The sequence below is a fragment of the Trichomycterus rosablanca genome, chromosome 5 (genome assembly GCF_030014385.1).
Source record: "Trichomycterus rosablanca isolate fTriRos1 chromosome 5, fTriRos1.hap1, whole genome shotgun sequence".
NCBI classification, from domain to species: Eukaryota; Metazoa; Chordata; class Actinopteri; order Siluriformes; family Trichomycteridae; genus Trichomycterus; species Trichomycterus rosablanca.
The window spans coordinates 34,725,907-34,751,185 of record NC_085992.1 but is presented as its reverse complement, the minus strand read 5'-3'; the positions used below and the strand labels follow the sequence as shown (position 1 = coordinate 34,751,185).

The 25,279-nt window shown below is 38.5% G+C and overlaps 1 protein-coding gene across 1 annotated transcript; it reads left to right on the top strand.

Moving 5' to 3' along the window:
• Nucleotides 1-8,878: 8,878 nt before the first annotated feature.
• On the top strand, nucleotides 8,879-15,839 carry ap5s1 (adaptor related protein complex 5 subunit sigma 1). Its single transcript, XM_062995087.1, has 4 exons — nucleotides 8,879-8,945; nucleotides 10,564-10,762; nucleotides 11,985-12,276; nucleotides 14,663-15,839. Exons 2-4 carry the CDS (start codon nucleotides 10,587-10,589, stop codon nucleotides 14,789-14,791), a joined length of 597 nt encoding a protein of 198 aa, XP_062851157.1. The 5' UTR covers nucleotides 8,879-8,945; nucleotides 10,564-10,586; the 3' UTR covers nucleotides 14,792-15,839.
• Nucleotides 15,840-25,279: the final 9,440 nt, after the last annotated feature.

Genomic DNA, 25,279 nt, shown 5'->3' with positions numbered 1-25,279 from the left:
TTTTTTTTTTTTTACTTATTCAGTAACCAAATTATGTGCTGACTCTAGCTGTTGGTGCAGGTTCTCCACATCCTAAAAAGGGTTAATTTGTTTAAAATTTAATTTTACTTTAAGGTGTCAAGTTCATGTTTTGGCAAAATTTTGGTGTGCAGTTAGATTTGATGTCGGATGTTTTCTAAATAAATTTGTATATCAAAAAATAAGTGGCTGCCTGATAGTAACTAGTAAATCAAAGCTGGGATCCCACTTCTGCCCTAGATGCTTGAGAAAGTGGAAATATTTAGGGACAGGTTAGGTTATACAATCGGAAATATTCAACCCCCTCACCTTAGACGATATTATGGTGGTCTAGAATTTAAAGAAAATATACAAGAAGTCTCAGTAAACAGAGTGAATATTTACTGATGTTTCACACTGTGTTCACTGTACATTCATGTTGCAAATGCTTTCTTTAGATTTGAGTCACATGGTCAAGACTGCCAGTTCCTGCAGAGGAAAAACATCCCCTCAACACTGCCTGATCCACATACTTGACCATGGGAATAGTATTGTTCTGGTCATAAGCCTTGGCTTTCTTGAGCTGGACGAACTGCTAATCTATATGGCCAAACAGTTTTGATTGGTTACTCTGAAGAACTGTTTCCAGAACCGTTCCAGTGATAGTCTTATGGCTGCCACGGACATGTTTGTTACAGCCTTTATCAGGCCATCACATAAGTCTTTTGCAGTAAACTTGGAATTTTTCTTTGTTGACCAGATGAGATTTCTAAGGCCTCAAAAATTTGGGCCTTCTTCCACAGCCAAGCAGGTTTGCTGTTGTGCAACAAATTTGGAACTTCTGGACAATGCTACCAATACCGTCTCAAGAAATGCTCAGTCTGGAAATTTTGTACCCATTGTCCTTGTGGTGCAGTTTTCACTATTCACTAACACTACTTGAACACATCTCTGGGTGGTGTTTATATAGCACATTAACAAATTATTAAACACAAACAAATTCTTATGATTATTGAGTTCCAAACTGTTTAATCATGTTGTATTCCAACTTTAGATCAAAAAGACTAGCAGTATTATGGTATTAACAAAATATCCTTCTACTCTGAAATACTACATTCATTTACTTTGTTCATTTGCTGTATCATTCAACTGATGGAGGGATTTATAACTCTAAACTTTCTGTAGAGCTAGAGTTTTTTTCTCCCATTTTATACCCACACACAATTCTGAAAACTTTAAGCTCATGTGTCAACCCCTAAACTCCAAGCACAATTCTATTTGTTAAATATCATTCTAATTCAGTTTTCGCAAATCTCTAAACACAAATTGCATCATGCAGCACACTGGTCACCCAGAAATACTGCCCTTTAAGCTGCAACTAAATTACCAGTTAGTTGCACTTATGTGGCACCTGTGCAAACTCAGTTGAAAGTATTAGTGTTGTTGGTCCTCAACTTGGTCAGAGTTGCGTTCAACTGGAACATGATTTACTTGTTTTATCCTTGGTTGGTGTTGGTTCAAGACATGATATACCTGTCCTTCTGATCCATGACTTGTTTACCAACAACCCACATTTTGTAGTGGTGAATGCCACTATATTCCTCATTTTTAAATCCAATGGAGAAATTCTTTTTAGTCTGCTAGTGTTAAGTGTACGAACGCAGAGCCACAAGCATCTGGCTCTACTCCAGGCAATTGAAAAGGCATGTGATGACATTCTTAAGAGAAATGCCAGGGATGGATCCACAGTGCCAGGTGTTTTCTTCATGGCCAAGCAGTGGGGGAAAACATCGCAGCTGATTTAGATGAGGTCCTCTTGCCTGACCATGATTGGAGGTGGGATGCAAAGTGATTAGATGCATTTTGCAATTTTTCAGTTCAGCTGAACACGTATTGCAGTAACACATACTTCTGTTACCTTTTTGTCCACTGATTTTCTTTGTAGTGTACAGTGGTGTTCAAAAAAATAGCAGTGATTTTAAAAAAGTGAATAAAGCACAAAATCATTATAATAGCTTTTATTTCCATAAATGCAAATGCACTTTTAATTCTAAATCAAAACATTAACAAAATTTAGTCAGTTTGTGTCAATCCTTTACAGAAAATTAGGAAAAATGAATATTAGGCTGTTCAAAATAATAGCAGTGCCAGCATTTTTCTTTAAAAACTCAAAAAATTTATCTATAACATGAAAAAATGTTTGAGGTTTCACTTTACTTTAAATTACTGAACTAATATTTAGTGGCAGAACAATTGTTTCCGAGATCTGTGTTGCATGGAGTCAACCAACTTCTGGCACCTCTGAACAGGTATTCCAGTCCAGGATGATTACACTACATTCTTCTGCAATTTTGGGTTTTGCCTAAAAAAAAACACGTTTCAGATATCAGCCCACAAGTTCTCTATGGGATTGAGGTCAGGAGATTGGGCTGGCCACTCTATTACCTCAATCTTGTTTGTCTGTAACCAAGATGTTTTGGGTCATTGTCATGTTGAAACACCCATTTTAAGGACATTTCTTCTTCAACATAGGGCAACATGATCTGCTCAAGTATTCTGATATATTTAAACTGATCCATGATCCCTCGTATGTGATAAATAGACGTAACACCATGGTATGATAAACATCCCCATATCATCATTTTGTACCACCGTGCTTTACTGTCTTCACTGTGAACTTTGGCTTGAATTCAGTGCTTGGGGGTCGTCTGACATACTGTCTACGGCCACTAGACCCAAAAAGAACAATTTTGCTTTCACCAGTCCACAAAATGTTGAGCCATTTCTCTTGGACCAGTCAATGTGTTCCTTGGCAAATGTTAACCCATTCAGGAAACGTCTTTTTCTTAACAACGGGACTTTGCAAGGAGTTCTTGCTGGTAAATTGGCTTCATTTAATCATCTTCTGTACTCACTGGTAAATGTTCCTTGATCTTTCTGGAGGTGATCATTGACTGAGTATTTGCTATTTTGGCTAATCTTCGATCCATTTGAACAGTAGTTCCACGCTTCCTTTCCGTATCTTTCAGGTTTTGGTTGTCACTTCAAGGCATTTGAGATCATTTTAGCTGAGCAGCCTATAATTTGCTGCACTTCTCTGTATGTTTTTTCTCTCTACAATCAACTTTTTAATCAAAGTACGCTGTTCATCAGTACAATGTCTGGAACAACTCATTTTCCCCAGTATTTCAAAAGGAAATGTGCTATGACCAACCTGTGCAACATTTGCCACCCTCCTACATTAAATAAGGGCCAAAATTGACACCCGTTCTTCTGCAGAATGAATGACTTCACCAATTGAACTCCTCACTGCTATTATTTTGAACAACCCCCTTTCAATCAATGCTTCGATTACTCAGAATGAGTGGGATGCATGTCCTAATTGTTGGGTTTGTTTTGTTTTCATTACTCTACTACACTTTCAAGTCAATTTTTTGCTATGTAGAAACAGCATTTCTACTAAAAACAGTGATTTATCAGGTTAATGGTGTTGGACTGCTATTATTTTGAACACTACTGTATGTCATTGTCCTTACTTAGGTGAAATTTAAATGGGTGAGATGGGTGCTACATACTGTACATAAAATATATATCTTTTGTGTTGTATATACAAGCAGTACTGTAAATGCTATTTTGGGACAAAAATATTTATGTTGTGTCTGCATTTAGACTTTGTGCAATAAAACAAAAACAGTTACATAAATGGTTATAAATAACCTCTATATTGCTACTTTAATCTGGTAGAATATTAAGAGTGTAGATCTGACAGATGTTGCAAACTCCAGTAACCTGGTTTGTCATTTCGCTTGTCACTGTCAGCCTGTACAGTGCATCACAAAAGTGAGTACACCCCTCACATTTCTGCAGATATTTAAGTATATCTTTTCATGGGACAACACTGACAAAATGACACTTTGACACAATGAAAAGTAGTCTGTGTGCAGCTTATATAACAGTGTAAATTTATTCTTCCCTCAAAATAACTCAATATACAGCCATTAATGTCTAAACCACCGGCAACAAAAGTGAGTACACCCCTAAGAGACTACACCCCTAAATGTCCAAATTGAGCACTGCTTGTCATTTTCCCTCCAAAATGTCATGTGATTTGTTAGTGTTACTAGGTCTCAGGTGTGCATAGGGAGCAGGTGTGTTCAATTTAGTAGTACAGCTCTCACACTCTCTCATACTGGTCACTGAAAGTTCCAACATGGCACCTCATGGCAAAGAACTCTCTGAGGATCTTAAAAGACGAATTGTTGCGCTACATGAAGATGGCCAAGGCTACAAGAAGATTGCCAACACCTTGAAACTGAGCTGCAGCACAGTGGCCAAGATCATCCAGCGTTTTAAAAGAGCAGGGTCCACTCAGAACAGACCTCGCGTTGGTCGTCCAAAGAAGCTGAGTGCACGTGCTCAGCGTCACATCCAACTGCTGTCTTTGAAAGATAGGCGCAGGAGTGCTGTCAGCATTGCTGCAGAGATTGAAAAGGTGGGGGGTCAGCCTGTCAGTGCTCAGACCATACGCCGCACACTACATCAAATTGGTCTGCATGGCTGTCACCCCAGAAGGAAGCCTCTTCTGAAGTCTCTACACAAGAAAGCCCGCAAACAGTTTGCTGAAGACATGTCAACAAAGGACATGGATTACTGGAACCATGTCCTATGGTCTGATGAGACCAAGATTAATTTATTTGGTTCAGATGGTCTCAAGCATGTGTGGCGGCAATCAGGTGAGGAGTACAAAGATAAGTGTGTCATGCCTACAGTCAAGCATGGTGGTGGGAATGCCATGGTCTGGGGCTGCATGAGTGCAGCAGGTGTTGGGGAGTTACATTTCATTGAGGGACACATGAACTCCAATATGTACTGTGAAATACTGAAGCAGAGCATGATCCCCTCCCTCCGGAAACTGGGTCGCAGGGCAGTGTTCCAGCATGATAATGACCCCAAACACACCTCTAAGACGACCACTGCTTTATTGAAGAGGCTGAGGGTAAAGGTGATGGACTGGCCAAGCATGTCTCCAGACCTAAACCCAATAGAACATCTTTGGGGCATCCTCAAGCGGAAGGTGGAGGAGCGCAAAGTCTCGAATATCCGCCAGCTCCGTGATGTCGTCATGGAGGAGTGGAAAAGCATTCCAGTGGCAACCTGTGAAGCTCTGGTAAACTCCATGCCCAGGAGAGTTAAGGCAGTTCTGGGAAATAATGGTGGCCACACAAAATATTGACACTTCAGGAACTTTCACTAAGGGGTGTACTCACTTTTGTTGCCAGTGGTTTAGACATTAATGGCTGTATATTGAGTTATTTTGAGGGAAGAATAAATTTACACTGTTATATAAGCTGCACACAGACTACTTTTCATTGTGTCAAAGTGTCATTTAGTCAGTGTTGTCCCATGAAAAGATATACTTAAATATCTGCAGAAATGTGAGGGGTGTACTCACTTTTGTGATACACTGTATATAGTGAACAAAGCAACTTTATCTTTTTTACACGCCTTTCAAAAAAGATTAAATTCCTTAGTCTAACTCATGTACTGTTAGACAATTGTACAAAACCTGCAAATAAAGTACAGCTTCTATTCAGAAATTAATGCTTGTGGTTTAGACTCTGGGTCTATTAACAAAAGGCAGAGTTGAGTAAGACATAAATTTGCTCATTCTGAGTTTCCATTCAGACTATTTTAGCTTTGTCAGGGATCCTCTAATTTTAAAACCATGTCCTTTCCTGTCATTGGTTGTTATGGGTTGAAGCTAAGTTATGACTGCAACCACATCCTGTTGTTACTGCGTAAGAGTTCCTCTAAAGCTTAGCCAATTTCAACCTATTGTCATGTATCCTGATTTCTGCTTTTAGTGTACAGTGTAGTATGCTGTCACCATTCTTCTTTTCACCCTACCCTTCATTTCTACAGTGGCTTTTATCTTGGTTAAAAGTAACAGAGCTAAATAGCAGCATGACTGTTTGAACTGGTGGCAAAATGCCTTTTCAGCAGGTGGTAAAACCTGCATAGTGATATACAGTGAAAGGAATGTGACAAACTGTAGGTTTGATCAGTCTGTGCCTGGGGGCTTACTACTGTATATTTGTGGAATTTGCAAAAGTAGGCCAAACAAATCAGAAATTAACACAGAGATTCTTAATGCACACGTAACTTTCTTTTTAGGTGAGCTAGTGATACGTCTGACTGTAAATTATGACTTTTTTGTATTATTACTTGTAGCACACAAGCTACAAGTTATGAGTGGATCAGACACAGTAGCGCTGCTGGAGTTTTTAAATACCTTGTCCACTCTATTAGACACTCCTACCTAGTTGGTCCACCTTGTAGATGTAAAGTCACAGACGATCGCTCATCTATTGCTGCTGTTTGAGTTGGTCATCTTCTAGACCTTCATCAGTGGTCACAGGACGCTGCCCATGGGGCGCTGTTGGCTGGATATATTTTTGGTTGGTGGACTATTCTCAGTCCAGCAGTGACAGTGAGGTGTTTAAAAACTCCATAAGCGCTGCTGTGTCTCATCCACTCATACCAGCACAACACACACTAACACACCACCACCATGTCATTGTCACTGCAGTGCTGAGAATGATCCACCACCCAAATAATACCTGCTCTGTAGTGGTCCTGGAAGGGTCCTGACCATTGAAGAACAGCATGAAAGGGGACTAACAAAGCATGCAGAGAAAAAGATGGACTACAGTCAGTAATTGTTGAACTACAAAGTGCTTCTATATGGTAAGTGAAGCCAATAAAATGGACAATGAGTGTAGAAAGGTGATTTTAATGTTATGGCTGATCGGTGTATAGGGCGGCACGGTGGCTAAGTGGGTAGCACTGTCGCCTCACAGCAAGAAGGTCCTGGGTTCGATCCCCAGGTGGGGCGGTCCGGGTCCTTTCTGTGTGGAGTTTGCATGTTCTTCCCGTGTCCGCGTGGGTTTCCTCCGGGTGCTCCGGTTTCTTCCCACAGTCCAAACACATGCAAGTGAGGTGAACTGGAGATACTAAATTGTCCGTGACTGTGTTCGATATAACCTTGTGAACTGATTAACCTTGTGTGTTGAGTAACTACTGTTCCTGTCATGAATGTAACCAAAGTGTAAAACATGACATTAAAATCCTAATAAACAAACAAACTGGTGTATAATATTTCTACTGGCTCCCACATCACAAACCCCCAGTCCCCACTTTATCGACCATTAAAGTAAGTGATTTTATTGCCCTTTCATTTGAGAGATGAGAGTATGCTAAATGTGAAATGATCTGACATTTCCTCTGTTCAAATGTGTATTGGAGAGAGCTGAATTATGTGTTCATTGCTGTGCAGCGTTAACTGTTGTTTGCAGTGGGGGAGGAAGGATATCTGTAGAGCTGAATAAGCATACCATGCAGTTGTTAAGTAACAGCTGTTTTTCGTATTGGTTTCAACTGATGCTGCTGAGATGTCTTATCACTGCTGGACAACAGAGGAAATATAGTTTAGCAAAAAAAATGATTATTGTGTTTACATTGTGGTGTAATACTAATTTGTACATAGAACCATAGTACAGCTTGTTTACTGATTTCACTTTAATTCAATTTAAAAACATTTTTTTTAAGGTTGTAGTTACATGTACCTTTGTAGTTATATCTTAGTGTGATGACAGTGCTAATGATTTTTTTTAAATCTAAACATCATTTTATACTATCAGTACATGGGCAATTGCTGTTAGATTTAAAATTGAAATCTGTAGATCTGTAAAAAAAAAAAGATGGGGATGGTAAATTCTATTTTTAATTTTATTTTCACCATTACAATGTATGATGTTTACCATGTATGCAGCTCATGTCACATATCAGTTAATAAAATACTAGAAAACTGCTACAACTGTTATAATGGCTAAATGTTATAGTTTAGCAAGGCACTATCTGCCTTTTTCATGTTTTAAAAAGTGTAAGAAAACTAGAATAGCCAAAGGAAACTATGCTCTGGACCCAGTCCAACCATTAACAGAAAGTGGTTTGAATGAATAATCAGAAGTTTGTTTGTTTATTAGGATTTTAACATCATGTTTTACACTGGTTACATTCATGACAGGAACACAAGATTCATCAGTTCACAAGGTTACATCGAACACAGTCATGGACAACTTAGTGTCTCCAATTCACCTCACTTGCATGTCTTTAGACTGTGGGAGGAAACCGGAGCACCCGGAGGAAACCCACGCGGACATGTGGAGAACATGCAAACTCCACACAGAAAGGACCCGGACCGGACCGCCCCACCTGGGGATTGAACCCAGGACCTCCTTGCTGTGAGGCGACAGTGCTACCCACTTAGCCACCTTGCCGCCCTAATCAGAAGTTAAAAAAGAAATTGTGTTGTAGTATTATAGGTATATAATGAACGCTTTCTTTGAAAGTGTTTATCTGACTGTCAGTGTGTGAGTGTATTTCAGACCAGTTGCTGTGCCCGCGTTATTTGAGTCTTTAATAGTCTGGTACATGTAGGCGCCTTGCAAACCATCTTTAAATAATAACGCCGTTTGTTTTAAGTAATTTTGTCCATGTAGGTTGAATGGGCCAGTGGGGGATTAAAAACTCATAGTAGTAAGCCATTGACTAAGTGAATTAGTGAATTGAGTGCACAATTTTGCAAGAGATTGGTTCAGGGTGTGACCCACCGTGACCATGATCATAATAAACATGTAGGGCCCTACTAAAGATACATAAATAAATAAATGGATTAATAATGATATTATTATCAAACATGTAGGCTAAACGTTTTGTTTTGGTTCATATGTTGAGCTTAGAGCGTCATCTAGTGTTAACTTTGCAACACTGCGAGCCTCGGTCACATGACTAAACACGGAACTGCTGTTGTATTAACGGTGATTTGTTTATACAGGCTTCGTTTAAATTACAAACAGAGGTTTATTGGAAAGCCGACGCAGAAAAGGGTAAGACAAGCTTCTTACGTAACAGTATAGTTTGTTTTAGATGTCTGTCTTTTTATGTTTTAGACTAAGTAAGTACTGTTTAAAATATTTAAAATACGGTCACAGTGTTTCATACAGCTAACTTTACTATCCAGAAAGATGCAAGAAGGAGCCCAAAACTTTAAACCAGTAGAGAGTGAAGAACTGTGAACTAATAAACTAATAAAACGGATAAGGAGAATCACATTCACCTAATATACCAGCATAAAACTTGCTGTTTCGGGATGCACGCGAAGCAGTGGCGAGCTGGTGTGTTTAAAATAACATTACATATACTAAATTAAAGTGTACTAAGTTCGATTTCGACCAAAGGCGACGCTACTATTTCAAGCACACTTTATAGGACTATTTGCGCGGATTAAGACACAGCCCTCCTGCTTGCTAGTTAAGCATTGTTCTGTTTGCTTGGTGTGCAGCCCAGCACAACGAGTTTTGTATATTGCACCAAAACGTTTTATATTTAGTTATTATATGCACTACGACAGTCCTCATTTTTTAATTTTGATTTTTCTATTTTTTGTCGATAGTTTGATACCTTTACAGTGCAGCTGTACCTGATTATGCACAGTTATTCCTGACAGTGTGTTGCATCTACAATATACAGTGTATAATATACACTTCTGCTGCCTACAGAAGGTTCTATGAAATGTCACAGAAGGCCAAGCAATTATTGCTTGTTTGGATTGTTTGTTTTAGTCCCCCTGTGCGTGCGAGTGCATTTATTAAACTGCATTGCTTCACACTTTTGGGCGGCATGGTGGCTCAGTGGGTAGCACTGTTTCCTCACAGCAAAAGGTCCTGGGTTCAATCCCCAGGTGGGGCGGTTCGGGTCCTTTCTGTGTGGACTGGAGTTTGCATGTTCTCCCCGTGTTTGTGTGGGTTTCCTCCGGGAGCTCTGTTTTTTTTCCCAACAGTCCAAAAACATGCAAGTGAGGCTAATTGGACATACTAAATTGTCCATGACTGTGTTTGACATTAAACTTGCGAACTAATAAACCTTGTGTAGCAAGTAACTACCTGTTCTGTTATGAACCAAAGTGTTACCAAAGTGTAAAACATGACACTTTTAGATTTAGCTGGCACCCCTCCAACTTCAGACATCTTTAGAACAATGAGGAAGGTCTACACATATATTAATTAGTTTGACTTAAAAACAACGTAACGGTTATTATTATATTGTATTATATTACATTATTATACAGGGCTAATAAAGCACTAGACAAATGCACCACGAAAAGTTTTGTACATGTGATTGGTGCTTATACTAAAAGTGTTTGTTCATGGTTTAGTCAGTGGATATTGGACCTTCAATTTTATTTGGCTGGTCAATCAACAGTCAAACAAATTTGGACTAAATCTAACCCACCAGTTGAGATTGTAGGTTCAGCTGCTAAGTCATCATACTTAAGCGTGGGTGCAAAGTGTAAAATAAAGAAAAAAAACTGTAAAAATGTACAAAACACTTTTTAATTAACTAAAGACTATGATTCACAGACATTTCAACATTATGTCTGAATTATAACATTAGCATCCTGTGTTAGTTATTTACTATTATATGTGCAACTTGCTTTCTTTTCAGTAAATGGTATTGCAGATGCAGTCATGGTCGTGTGTTTCCTCATCCACACCGTGTGTCAGGTGAGTGCGCTTTCTGCAGGGGAAAGCCGCATCTTGTACTCTCGTCTGTTTGGACCAGAGCAGCTCCTGGTTCCCCGACAACAGCTGTCCACCGAGCAGCAGAGACTGGCTCAGAAAGAGGCTCTTAGCCTCATTGCCAGGTAAGATTTTCTAGACATGATCACTCCCAACCTTGCACACTGTGTTTGAGAATGTGTACCATTATTGACAATCCTATGGATTAACTTTGGGGAACATACTATTTGTTTGCTTAACTTAATCTTAAAAAAATAAGGTTACCTTTAAGCCGCTTAGGCTTCTGCATACTTCTGTGGGGCTTTTTTTCCTATTTTTGTTTTCTTTAATTTTTACTTTCCAGCTGTCATTTCTGCATCATTTATTAATCACAAATAAATGGGATACATGACCTAAGATTTGTTATCCGATTATCCAGTATGTGTAAATTTAAATCTTAAAACATATTAAAAGTAATATGCAGTTCAGCAATACCACATATGTAAATCTAATAAAACATATCTCTGTTATAAAAACTATTAATTTTACCAGCAACAAAATTCCCTTATAATCTGGGCCCAGGTGCTATTGTGCTGGCCCTGCTTATAATCATGTACAGGCTAGGGGCAGCAGTGTACAAATGTAAATCTTGTACAAATTGAAGTTAGTTCTTTTTCGATTTCTCACATTAGCTTTTTAACCTAACAAATCTGTTTAGCAGAAACAAAATTGGTAGAGAGGAACCAGAGTAGCTCATTTTCAGCTATTGATTAGCTGCTTTAGCTATACTTGTACAATGTAGTTGCTGAGCACATTTAAACAAATGCTTTAAATAAACGTTTTAAAGAAAAATTAATTCTCCACTGTACTTCCACATACCAATGTTGTGTTGCACAAAAGCAGGTAGAATAAAACAATAAATACATGATCTAATATAATAGTTTTGCAGTGGGCATTCATAAATTCTGTATATAATCAAGTACTGGAGGTGACAGCAATGACCATAAACAATAAAATTTGCTCATATTTTCCCATATTTTCCCCATTTCCATTGTTGCCAATTTACCTGCTGACCCCTCCCCCAGGCACAGCCATTTGTGTCTATAGTACTGCCTACTGATGTTTAAGACAGTAATTCAAGGCAAGCCATAGCCTAGTGGTTAAGGTACAGGACTACAAATCAGAATGTTGCTGGTTCAAGCCCCACCACTGCCAGGTTGCTGCTGTTGGGCCCTTGAGCAAGGCTCTTAACCCTCAATTGCTCAGACTGTATGCTGTAACTGTAATGTAAGTCGCTTTGGATAAAGGTGTCTGCTAAATGCAGAAAATTTAAATGTCAGACTCACATCTGTGTTTTCTCTCATTCAGGCAGGTACGAAATGCTGTGTGTTTGAGCCGGGAGGCATGTGGCAGCCTGAATGTAGAGGCTGGACTTGGAGAGGAGGCGTTAGCACTAAGTGAAGCTGAATGTGGCGTGTTGTCTTTAGGCCATGGAGAGCCTTTTGCTGGGCGCTGTGTGGGTCTGTGGCTTGGGGTAAAGGATCTGGCCTTTACTCTGGTGTGTCAACCACATGAGAACCTTGTGCTTGCTGAGGGAACCCTACGGAACCTGACGCGCCACTGTCTGGAGGAATTGCGCCTGCTCGGACCTGGAAGTGAGGTGGGTGTACAATGCTAACTTGGAGAAATGCTCATAGTGTCTGTTCTTAAATGTCTTTTTCAGCTCTGCTACCTGAGCGCCTATAAGAACTCTAGACTAAAGAGGGGTTTAATGATAGCCCTATTAATATAACGATTCAAATACATCTAGTTTATCCCTTTGATTTATATTGTTGTTTTTCTATCTTTTATTGTAAATGTACAAGAAATTTTACGTAAAAGCACAGGCATGTGTTTGATATCTGTCAGTAAGTGTCTAGCGAAATCCAAAAGATTTAATTTACACTCTTGCATCCCCCGCTTTCTTGGCCTCGTACCTACTCAACATTAATCAATAGCAACTTTTAGAGTTCTATTATCAACATTGCCTATGTGGGTGTGTGATCTCATCATGGCCACTAGTGCATTAATTTGCTAGCTTCATAAATTTACTGGAAATAATTCTGAAATGATTAATACCAACCACATAAATGAGTTCAGTTTATTTAGTACCATGTGCAAACCCCATTTCCAGCAAAGTCGGAAGATGCAAAATAAATAACTTGAACTGACAAAAAGTACAAAGAAAATATTTCCTAAGTTTTCACTGACCAGTGTAATTATACAGTATTTTGCAAATGTAAACAGATTTAGAATTACATGCATGTAACACACTAAGAAATTTGGGACAGAGGCATGTTTACCTTTGTTACATTGCCTTTCCTATTAATTACAGATTTTACTTGTTTTTCTACTCACATTCTTATTTTTACTGTATTTTACATAATGTTCCAACTGGGGTTTGTACTTGATTGAGAGTTTTAGTCATCTTTAAAGTGCTAATCATAGTACATTTTTCAACATCAGTAATGATTTTATTGTGGTGCAAATACTGAAAATGTAGCACATTGTGAGACTTGTAAATTATCTTAAATTCTGTCTCTGACCCGAGGGCAATGCAATGAAGAAAATTCAATTAACTAGGTCGTCACTAACTTTACACAACATTCAAATATTGAACTCATTAAACTAACCCGGACATTCTGGATCTCTGGAACTATTTGTCTAAAAATGACCAAAAGTTGTACAGTTGCCAATGAAAAAATATTTCCAGTCAGTATCAGCAGTTCTCAGAAACCTCAACTGAAACGAAATCCTTACTTAAAACGGCAAAACAATGCATGAGATAGTTATTTGACTGTAGCAGTTACAAGAAAACAACATCTAGTAAATTTGCCATGATTTTATTTATTAACAGTAAAAATTGGAGGGAAGTGCATGCCTCTTGGGGACATATTTATACTTAAAAAAAAAAAAAACACTGATCTATTAGTTTCCAGTTCTGCTGCTTGCACCGTCATTGTTTTGTACCCTACATGTCCAACTTGATTGGTAGGAGTAATGTTTGGATTTGTAGTTTTTAGACACAATTTTCCTAGAACAAGTTGCTTTGCTGTTCTCCAGACTACCTTGTGTATAATAGTCTTTTATTTTATATTTTCTTTTCAGTTTATTTATCATTTAAGGTGCACCCAGCAGCAACTACTGTCACCCTGAGGTGGAGCAGTACTATTTTGAAAGAAAAATCACACCCACATTCAGAATGACAAATACCATACACGCATTTTAAGGAACTTTTAATAATGGAAATAGAAATAAGTAAGGGATTACCTCTATTCAACAGAAGACTAATTAAAGACTACAGCATATCACTAACACGCTATCAAAAGCCTGATTATGTGCTTGTTTTTAAATGGTGTCTGTGTCTTTTGCCTTCACCACTTTTAGCATGACTTGTGTACATTCAGAATATTTGTGTACATATATTCAGTTTCTTTGACTTTTGCATAGGTCACCATCAATCTTCGTCTCTCTCTGTTTTTTTATGTCTCCAAAATCACATTCTGTGTACTGCTACCGAACACAAATTAACCCAGAGGATGCTGTTAGGTCAGCTATTTCATAAAACATTTCTCATCATATAAAAATAATATGACGAACAGACTCTTTTCATCTCTAAAATGTCCTGCATAACATAGAGATCATCTTACAAACATCCTGGCATAATCATTACTAATTGTTGATGTCATGAAGCTTCTCTCACTCAGAGCTGGTTAGTCATGTAGTGGCATGGTCAGTTGCCATGGTGATCTACTAGTTGAAACGTTAAACCCTAGATAGGTTAACTAAACCTAAAATCTCATCTTGTGATACTTTACCTCAGTTTTTATAGAACAGAGGAGCATATGTATGTCTAAACCTTTGTGTTAACATGCCTTGTAGACCACACACTAGTATTTGTCAGAGACAACATGAACTTTCTTTCATACTTTTAGTTAAATGTACTCATTCTTTCATGAAGCAGAACTATTTGCTGACACATTGGCTGACAGAACTGTCATTTATAGGTGCTGCTAAAAAGTGACCGGGTGGATGCAATGCTCCAGAGACTTCTTCCCCATGGACAGCTTCTGTTCCTCAACCATCGATTTGCACAGAACATGGACAAAGAACTTTCCAGCTACATGGGCAAATGAAACAAGTGAACACTCGCTAGTCAGCATAGATTTAATATTTTCATCATGATGACTGGATTGTGATTTTTAGATTTTGAGTTAATTGCAATTGCAAAATGCAAAAATCTTATTGCAAAATGCAAAAATATGTTTACAGCAAATCTATTGATGCTTTGTGGTGTATTTTCTTACTAAACTCTAACATTTTGATTTTGAAGGTATTGAAAAATACTGCTCTGAGATCTAAACATAGAATGCATTTATTTGTCATATAGACGTACATATACAGATGTACAGTACAATGAAATTCTTTCTTCGCGTATCCCAGCTAGTTTGAAAGTTGGGGTCAGCCATTTTTTGGCGCCCCTGGAGCAGGCTGTGGATGCATGGCAAAGCTGTGATTCGAACTCTAAACCTTTCAGTTGATAGCCCTAACCACTAGGCTCCCACTGTCCATAATCTGCATAACGGTGCAGTTGTACTCTTCTTGTGACTGTTTTCATGCACAAGGAAGTCAAGGAAAAATGCGTTGATCAGGGTGTGGCTCTCCGTACACAAAGCTGATGCACAGTAGAGAGGAAGCGTAATGCAATCGGGTAATTGGATACAACTAGATTGGGAGGAAAGTTGGGAAAATGCAAAACAATGTGTCTCAAATATGTGAAGAATTACTGGCACAAAATGACGAGCCATGACACATCTTTGTTGGCCTTTGATTGATCTAATATATCCAATCATACCCTCACATGTTACCAATTCCACTGCTTATTGTGGAATGTTTTACAATGGTGTAACTTGAATATTCTAGAAAATTCCCTTTTAGCATTTGGTATGACCATATTTATCAAAGAGGGGCAATGGCTGAAAGTTTGAGTTTAGAGTTATTAACTCAAATGAGCCTCTGATGAGTAGATCAAATCCCCATGCTCTGATCAAATCATCTAAACATGCACTTCAATAGAAATAATTATTAGTTTGTTTAAAGTGATTAACATGCTCAATTTTACAAATATGCTTGTCTGCATTTTAAGTTGTGCCAAATACTAATAAACCCTAAAATGTATGTAAATATTTAGTTTGGCTTTTTTTGTACTATAATTATGTTTATAGAATTTGTCAGGGAATAAAACCCAGATATATACTTAGGAAAAATTCAGCATATTTTGCCTGTGTCTGATGCATTTTCCGTTAGGGGGCAGTGTTGGACTTTCAGGATTTCAGAATAGATCGTGTTGGTAACAGTGCTGACATTGATTGACAGCCTGTCATTCTCTGTCACTCTCCCCGCTAAAATGCTGAAAGAGATAACAGTGTGACTGCTAACAGTACAGAGTGACAGGGCAGGCTGTTGACATTGTGAAGTCATGTTAGTTTTTTGTAAAGGCTTTATTTCTGGCTTTGTAGAGTTGAGAATGTTTAAATATTCAGCTGCAGACACTCCTCATACAGACATGACAGTGCTGGCAAGTTTGTGGTGATTTTCTGTTACGTGTGTTAAATCAGACTTTCTAACGCATTTTACTGAGGTGTAATTTCATTATCTTAAGTTATACAGTATCTTGAAATGTTATTTTAACAGAATAAAAAAACCATACAAAATGTCAAATCATTAAAATAGTGTTTGTATTCTAATACCTTGCTCAGAAATACAGATTGCATTTGGTCACTATTAGTGTGTTTACACTAAAAGATTTAATCAGATCATTAACAAAAAAAGAAAAAAAAAGAAAAAAAAAGTGACAACAGGTCTTAGCACTCTCCTACCCTAATTCCTAATTGGAATTCCTTATTTGAGCAGTTAGGCATCTTAACATAAAAACAAACACATACTAGGGGCTCAGTCTCAAGTAAAACTGCCCTAAGAAGAAAAGTGTTGTGTTATTTGTCACCTAACAGTTGATTTGTTGTTGATTTCAGACTTAATTAATTATAATAAACGTATTTAAAAACTTATTAATAACCTTGATATAATTGTGCTTTCAATTAAACAGTACATTAAAATGAAGCATTAAATGTGTTCTATATGTTGGGGGATGTGCTTGTCAACACAATTATTTGTCTTCCACACTAATTGTTTGTTAAATTAGTTCAGCTACTTACAAACTTTGTAATTTAAAAGTAGTGATGCCATTTGAGCTAATAGTTTGACTACAAATAGAGACTCTTAGTAGAGAAGTTTACAGACAGATGAAAGACCCTGAATCTTCCCATTTCGTAAGTCCTCACTACAGTAAATCTACTGCTTGCATTTTCAAAACCATGGCTAAGAAGAACCAAAGACTAGCACTCACCCCCTCTAAAAAATGAGTTCCTTACACTGACCGGCAGTGGAGACCCACAGACAGATGACCCTGTTGTATTCTGCACTGCTTGTGCCAGCGCCTTGACCAGACAGCAAAGGTCCTTATAGATAGGGCCCTACTACTAAATTCATGGTAAAATGTGCTTAATTTTACAGACCTCGATTTTCAAAAATCACAGATTCTATGGATTTTTAAAGAAAAGTGCCACATTTTACTGTAGTAATTAAATTACACTCAGCTACCTTAATGGTTGAATGTAAATCTAGAACACACGTCTGTGTTTCGACACACCCCTCTGCGTCAACAGCATTGGGAGTTTTAACGGCCGAAAATGATGTATGGCCTTTTTCTTATACTGTAGATAAATTTAAGTCATAGTAAGTCCAACATACTTATGGTCAGGTGACTGTGTACTTTTAGCCATAAGGTGATTGTTCAAAAACATGATTACCAAACAGCCTCTGATTGTTTATTTTTGAATTTTTATTTTTACAGATTTAATTTGTACTTGAATGGCTTCTTCACTACACTGTAAAACAACACTAGATTAAGCGCAGCATTAAAACACAGCTGATTACTGTAGAGGAAATTTGCTTAAAATGTCCCTGGTTAGCAAACCATAAACGCAATTATAAAAAAATTCGCCATATTTAGATCTGCTTTAACTGTGAAATGTAATTCAGCCTACTAATTATTCTATACCAAAATAGGATTATTTTTCACAGACTCTAATAAATGCTTGGAGTAATCACATTTATATTGGTTTATGTGAGCTTAATTTTTTGCTTCTCTGTATTCTTTATTGTGTCATATAAAATTACCTCTTGTGTGACCTGGGATTGATTCTCACACCAGTACCCTGTCTGTAAGAAGTTTTGGACGTTTGGCTCATATCCATGTGGGTTTCTTTTGAGTGCTTGGTTTTATGCTTACCTTTCAAAATATGCATGGCTACTCTAGATTACCTGCTGCTGTGAGTAATTGTGTTACCCTGATGGATCAGCACCAAGTCCAGCGGTTGTTTTTGTCCTGGGCTTAGTGTGTCCAGGTGGTTCTGCACCCCACACAGCCCTATTTGCACACAATAGATTTAAATGTTCTCCCTGTGCCTCTTTGTTTTTTCCCGGGTACTTTGGTATTCTCCCTCCTCTCCAAACGTGCAAAAGCTGTACTGACTAAATTAAATTGCCTGCCAAATGTGCATGAGCAAGGAAAGGTTAAATTGCTGTTGTTTTGCAATGGAGTTTTAATTTGTCCAGGGTATATTTTTATCCTGAGTCCAGTGTTTTCAGGTTTTGCTGGACTCACTGATAGTCAAAAAATAAATGAATATTTTGAGCTTTTTTTAAGCAGAGCTCTGAATTGTTTGTTAAATTGTATTTAAGCTCCATACGCAGTATTTTCTGAAATCTCTGGATCTGGTCTGTATGCGGCATGGTTCTTATGTTGGATACTTAACACATTAGCCAATCATGTCTATGTAGATGCTTGAACGGCTGATAGCACAGCTTAGATTTAAACCCTGGATTCCTGTATCTCACTGGTCATTTACATTATATTTTCGGCATTTAGCAGACACTTTTATCCAAAGCGACCTACATTAAAGTTACAGTATACAGTCTTAACAGGGGCGGCTCGTTCCTTAGGGCGATCGGCGACGCACCACCAAAGGACGAAAGGGAAGAAATTTTTCTATCACAGCTGTGACTGTTCTGGACAGTCTGTCTTGCCTTTGAATATCATAGTTCAATCAGCGTCGAGTTGTGTTCCGTACAGTACCGCCCCTTTTGGGGCGATTTTAGTCTGACTGAAAATCGCCCAGGATTGCTCTCATAGACTCTCATGTTAAGGCTCTTTTTTTCGAACTGCAGGCGCTGCAATACATTCTGAATGAGTTCTGGGAGGGCACGCACTTAGGGGCTTGCGTCACACGTAACCTGGTGTCGCGATCTCGTCACCATGACTACCATCACCTTAGTTCGGAGCAACTCCATTGTGTCGTTAAGGGAAATGCCGTTCAGTCATTGTAGTAATCAGGATAAATTAGCAACTTAAGAATTAGGGCCACCCAGACCAAATTAAAACATCAAGCAACTACAAAAGGGGGAAAATCATATAAGTAACAAGTAAATAACAAGTAAGTAATGTAATTGTTAAATTGTGAATTGTGATTGCACTTATTGTATCTCCCCAATTGTTTAATTGTACTTCTTTATTCATTGCACATCAGCCCCGATGCCTATCTTTATTCTGGATCTGCTGCACCTAAAATAAAATGCTATCTGATGAAGACTGAATTAAATTGTTAGGGTGAAGGCTTTACTTCATTTTATGATTAATGGTAAAGCTGGTCTCTCTCCATGTTTAAAGTTATTTGTGAGGGCAAACTGACAGATAACTTAATATGTTAATTATTTAAGCTTTAATTTACCCATTGAACAGGTCACCTTGGCCATCATCGCAACAATTGCCCCCCTGAGAGATTTGGCAGGAGCCTCCACTGCAGTCTAAGCAATTGAGGGTTAAGGGCCTTGCTCAGGGGCCCAACAGCAGCAACCTGGCAGCAGTGGGGCTTGCACCAACGACCTTCTGATTACTAGTCCAGTGTCTTAACAACTAGGCTATGGTAATGGGACACATGCATGCTCATCATGTTTAAAAACTACCGCCACATAACTACAATCAACAAATGTACAGAAGTTGTTCAACCCTTTCTCACATTCATGTAATGACACAGTTAAACACTGGTGTCTTCAGAGAATTTAAATTTTTTTATTTTCCAACTATTTATGTTTGTGTTTGGATGATTCCAAAGAAGGAAAACATCATTTACACTTACAATTTTTTGTAGTACACTTCAAAACATTTGAACAACAAAACATGAAGTCAGTGTTTGAGTTTTGAACTGGCAGTTTGAGCCTAAAGCTGAACATCAAATGCTGAATTAATTTGAGAACTGCTCACACATGTCTCCTTTAGTGTGTTGTTGTTGACTGTGGGAGGGTTTTTTTTTTTTTTTTTTTTTTTTTTTATCAGTAAGAACCAGGTGAAATAAAAATAAATGGCTTGGCTGTCAGCTCCTCCCACCACCTAGACCAGCTTAGCTTCAAATAAATGTTTTCTTCAGTTCAAAAGAATTTAGTAAAAAAAAAACTTGTTAGTATGTTTGTCAGACTCATTTGGTATTTGAAAAACTGAAAGGTAACTGAAGAATAAAATCTTTTTAATAAAAACATTTTTAAAAACATTATTCTACCTCTAATACAGTAATATTGAAATATAAATGACACACTACAGCATATTGTCATTATTTAACTAACCCTATCGAACACCTTTGGGATAAACTAGAACTACAACAAAGATTCTAATAATTACTCAACAATGGAAGAACAATTTTTCCCTCTTTCTTAGTTTTTACCCTGCACCTCTCTTAAGTAATGTCTACATTAAATGTGCCTGTTATTAATCAAGACTATGTGTGTCTACTCTAAATAATGCTACATATATATACACCAATCAGCCATGACATTAAAACCACCACCTGGTTTCTATACACACTGTCCATTTTATCAGCTCCACTTACCATATAGAAGCACTTTGTAATTCTACAATTACTGACTGTAGTCCATCTATTTTTCTACATACCTTTTAACCTGCTTTCACCCTGTTCTTCAATGGTCAGGACCCCCACAGGACCACCACAGGTATTATTTAGGTGGTAGATTATTCTCAGCACTGCAGTGACACTGACATGGTGTTGGTGTGTTAGTGTGTGTTGTACTGGTATGAGCGGATCAGACAGCAGTGCTGCTGGAGTTTTTAAATACCGTGTCCACTCACTGTCCACTCTATTAGACACTTCTACCTAGTTGGTCCACCTTGTAGATGTAAAGTCAGAGACGATCGCTCATCTATTGCTGCTGTTTGAGTTGGTCATCTTCTAGACCTTCATCAGTGGTCACAGGACGCTGCCTATGGGGCGCTGTTGGCTGGATATTTTTGGTTGGTGGACTATTCTCAGTCCAGCAGGGACAGAGAGGTATTTAAAAACTCCATCAGCGCTGCTGTGTCTTCAGATTAGCTCAAGAACAGAGCGTAGAGAGCTTCATGGAATGGGTTTCCATGGCCGAGCAGCTGCATCCAAGCCTTACATCACTAAGAGCAATGCAAAGCGTCAGATGCAGTGGTGTAAAGCATGCCACCACTGGACTCTAGAGCAGTGGAGACGTGTTCTCTGGAGTGACGAATCATGCTTCTCCGTCTGGCAATCCGATGGACGAGTCTGGGTTTGGCGGTTGCCAGGAGAATGGTACTTGTCTGACTGCATTGTGCCAAGTGTAAAGTTTGGTGGAGGGGGGATTATGGTGTGGGGTTGTTTTTCAGGAGTTGGGCTCGGCCCCTTAGTACCAGTGAAAGAAACTCTTAATGCTTCAGCATACCAAGAGATTTTGGACAATTTCATGCTCCCAACTTTGTGGGAACAGTTTGGGGTGGTCCCTTCCTGTTCCAACATGACTGTGCACCAGTGCACAAAGCAAGGTCCATAAAGACATGGATGAGCGAGTTTGGTGTGGAAGATCTTGACTAACCTGCACAGAGTCCTGACCTCAACCCGATAGGACACCTTTGGGATGTATTAGAGCGGAGACTGTGAGCCAGTCCTTCTCGTCCAACATCAGTGTCTGACCTCACAAATGCGCTTCTTGAAGAATGGTCAGAAATTCCCATAAACACACTCCTAAACTTTGTGGAAAGCTTTACCAGAAGAGTTGAAGCTGTTATGGCTGCAAAGGGTGGGCCGACATCATATTAAACCCTATGGATTAAGAATGGGATGTCACTCAAGTTCATATGCGTGTGAGGGCAGACGAGCAAATACAATGTTAAAACAATGTGGTGTGTTTAATTTATAAAATTAGTACAGTTTACAATAGTAGAATACTAGTTTTATTTGTTAACATAAGTGCATATTTAAAAAAAAAAAAACTTTCATATTTAAAATTACATCTTAAAGAGCACATCTACTTTGATCTCTAGGCAGTGTTATTTTATCTAATACCCTGTGGTATAGTATAGAGCTGGAAATAGTGTTAACTCGTCTCCAGCTTGAGCTCAAGGGTCATAATAATGAAGAGGGTGATGTCCCTCCATGTTCCTTTGCTTCAATGCTGTGTGCTCTGAGTCGTGTTCTTATCTCAGCTATTTATTATTATTCTAGTTTCAGAGTGGTTTGAGAATACTGGATATTCGATGCTAGATACACAACGCTTATTCATCATATCTTATTCCACAGACAGAGAGATATATAGAGAGAGTGCAATACTTTTAGATTAAGATAAAATAAACACAGAGCCTATATATTCTACAGCCCATTTCAAAAATTATGTATTTTGTGTCTTAGAATATACAGTTCTCTTCACAATTCCTGGTACTGCTGGTAAAGATGAGTGAAAAGGGTTATAAGAAAATAATTTTATGGTGAATTACTTCAATCTCAAACTGAAAAAACCTGAAATAATTAAACCTTTAATTTAAGTACATAAGAAATCCCTTATAAAGAAATAATAATTTTAACAAGCCCCAAGTGCCACAATAACTGGCTAGAATTTGAACTTGAAAATTTAATCTAATTAAAGCATTTTTCCATTAATATTTTACTAAGTGCGAATTTTCCCACTGTGGGACTAATAAAAGATTATCTTATCTTATTTTATCGGGGTGTCTAGGAGCTTTGGATTTTCTTAGTCATTCTTCAACATGGAAAAGACAAGAGAACATTCAATTTATATAAGGGAAAAGTGTGTTGACCTTCAAAAGTCAAGGAATGGCAGAAAAATCTACACGCCTGAAAATGTCCTATATCTACAGTTTGGGCAATGATTAAAAAGTTCCAGTCAGGTGGAACTGTGACAAACTTGTCTGGATGTTGACTGCACCGTGTGGAAGATGTAAGTCAGACTAAATTCCCCAAGGATTAGCTTCTTTGGGTCACCAAGCTTACAAAACTACCATCAGACACCATCTTCATGCCAACAGATTATTTAAAAGATCTGCCAAGAAAATCTAACTATGTAAGCACTTAGATGTGCTTACCTACTGGAACTTTTACTGGAACCATGTTCTATGGTCAGATTAAACAAAAAGTAAGCTTTTTAGCAGCAAACACTCAAGGTGGGTTTGGCGTTAAAAGAAGGACTACTGCGCTCAGGTGGTGCACCGGTAAAACACGCTAGCACACCAGAGCTGACATTTCGAACTCGTTTGTTCGAACCTCAGCTCTGCCATCTGGCAGGCTGGACGCCTACATGAACAACGATTGGCTGTTGCTCAAGGGCAGGATGCCGGAAAGGGACCTCAAAACCGATGCAATTACGACCTCTGCTGGCTGATTGATGGCGCCTGCACAGAGTCGGGGGATAATGAGGATCAAGGTGTGTCTCTCCATACACAAAGCTGATCCACATATGAACTTGTCTTGTGGTCAGGTGTCACACGTGTCAGAGGGGTCGTGTGATAGTCACGGCTCTCCTCAGCCCGATCAATATCAGTAGAGAGGAAGCATAATGCAATAGGGTGATTGGATACGACTAGATTGGGAGGAAAATGGGGGGGGGGGGTAATGCAAAAAAAAGAAGGACTAATACACTGAGAAGAACCTGATGCCCACTGTTAAGTATGATGCAGTGTCTCTTATTTCGTGCTGGCAACCTCAATAAGATACACATGGCATGATGAAAATACCAGGACATTCAAAATCTGTCTGCCTCTGCCAAGAGATTAAACATGTGTTGTTATTGGATCTTCCAGCAGGACCATGATCCAAAACATGTGTCCAAAAATTACTGAAAATCTTCAGCAGTGGCCGTCTCAGTCTCCTGATCTAAACACCATAGAAAAGCTGTGGGGTGAGCTAAAGAGGCTTTTACTTTTACTGTCTTTATTAAACACATTTTCACTGTGCATGTCAACATAAAATGTACACACACTGTCTTTGGGCTTTCTACTTATGAATTTTATTAAGTGCAGTAAAGAAATGTGTTTAAAATGTAATTAATAAGGAAAAGTATGCAGGCACCACAAATTATTAATATAATTACTTTGTTGTAAAGCTGCTGTTGGCAGTTCCAGCTTTTAGGCACATATGGTAAAAAAAATTAATTACCGAAAGTAATGTGTACATCTGATAAACCTAAAATTCTCCATATGTTTTAAATGCTTTGAACTTATTTGACTGAATGTGTGGGGGTGTTGTCTGACTGAAATGTTACTTTTCTCTCCAGAATTAGTTTATTGAGCCATGGCATTAAATTCTTTTCTAATATGTCTCCATTCATTCAGTTTTATTAGTCATATGATAAGGATCCCACAGCATACTTAATGTCAGGAAGGTTGTTTTCTTTTAGCTCATCATTAGTCTTGTTAAGAATCTAGTATGGTGCACATACATCGTATCGAATCTCAGCTCTGCCATCCGGCTGGGCTGGGCGGGCACATGAACAACGATTGGCTGTTGTTCAGAGATGGGAAAACCGGACCAGATTTCCTCATAACTGGTGCAATTACGACCTCTGCTGACTGATTGATGGCGCCTGCACAGGGTTGGGGAATAATGCTGATCAGGGTGTGGCTCTCCGTGCACAGAGCTGGTTCGCATATGAACTCGCCTCGTGCAGGTGAAAAGAGGCAGTCGGTACTGAGCACGTGTCGGAGGGGGCGTGTGTCAGTTGCAAAGCTCCTCAGTCAGCAGTGGAGGGTTGTATCGCTAGAGGTGAAACGTAGCGCAATCAGGGTAATTGGATACGACTAGATTAAAGGAGAAAAATTGGAGAAAAAGAGGGAAAAAAAACCTAAAGGCAATTTTTTCAGACTGCATGCCGTTGGACTGTGGGAAGTAACGGTGCTCTTGGAGAAAACCCACGCAGACACAGGGAGAACAAGCAAACTCCACACAGAAAGGGCCCAGACCGCTCCATCTGGAAATCAAACCCAGGACCTTCTTGCTGTGAGCCACTGTGTTGCCCTTCTAAAAAACAACAACAACAAAAAGAATTTGATTGGCAATTCTTTTAAACCTTTATTTAAATGACCAAAGTATTAAGATCATCTTTCCAATATTTTTCTTGACCAATTAACAAATTACAGATTCTTACAGAAATGGGGATTATTTTAGACATCATTGTCTTCGGTCAGTTTCACCTGTATAGTT

What these genes read in the sequence shown, in the direction of transcription:
- ap5s1 (XM_062995087.1), top strand. Translation starts at nt 10,587, where the DNA reads ATGGTCGTGTGTTTCCTCATCCACACCGTGTGTCAGGTGAGTGCGCTT. An exon ending in GCTCTTAGCCTCATTGCCAG is followed by an intron (nt 10,763 to 11,984) that starts GTAAGATTTTCT and finishes TCTCTCATTCAG; the next exon opens with GCAGGTACGAAATGCTGTGT. An exon ending in TGCTCGGACCTGGAAGTGAG is followed by an intron (nt 12,277 to 14,662) that starts GTGGGTGTACAA and finishes TGTCATTTATAG; the next exon opens with GTGCTGCTAAAAAGTGACCG.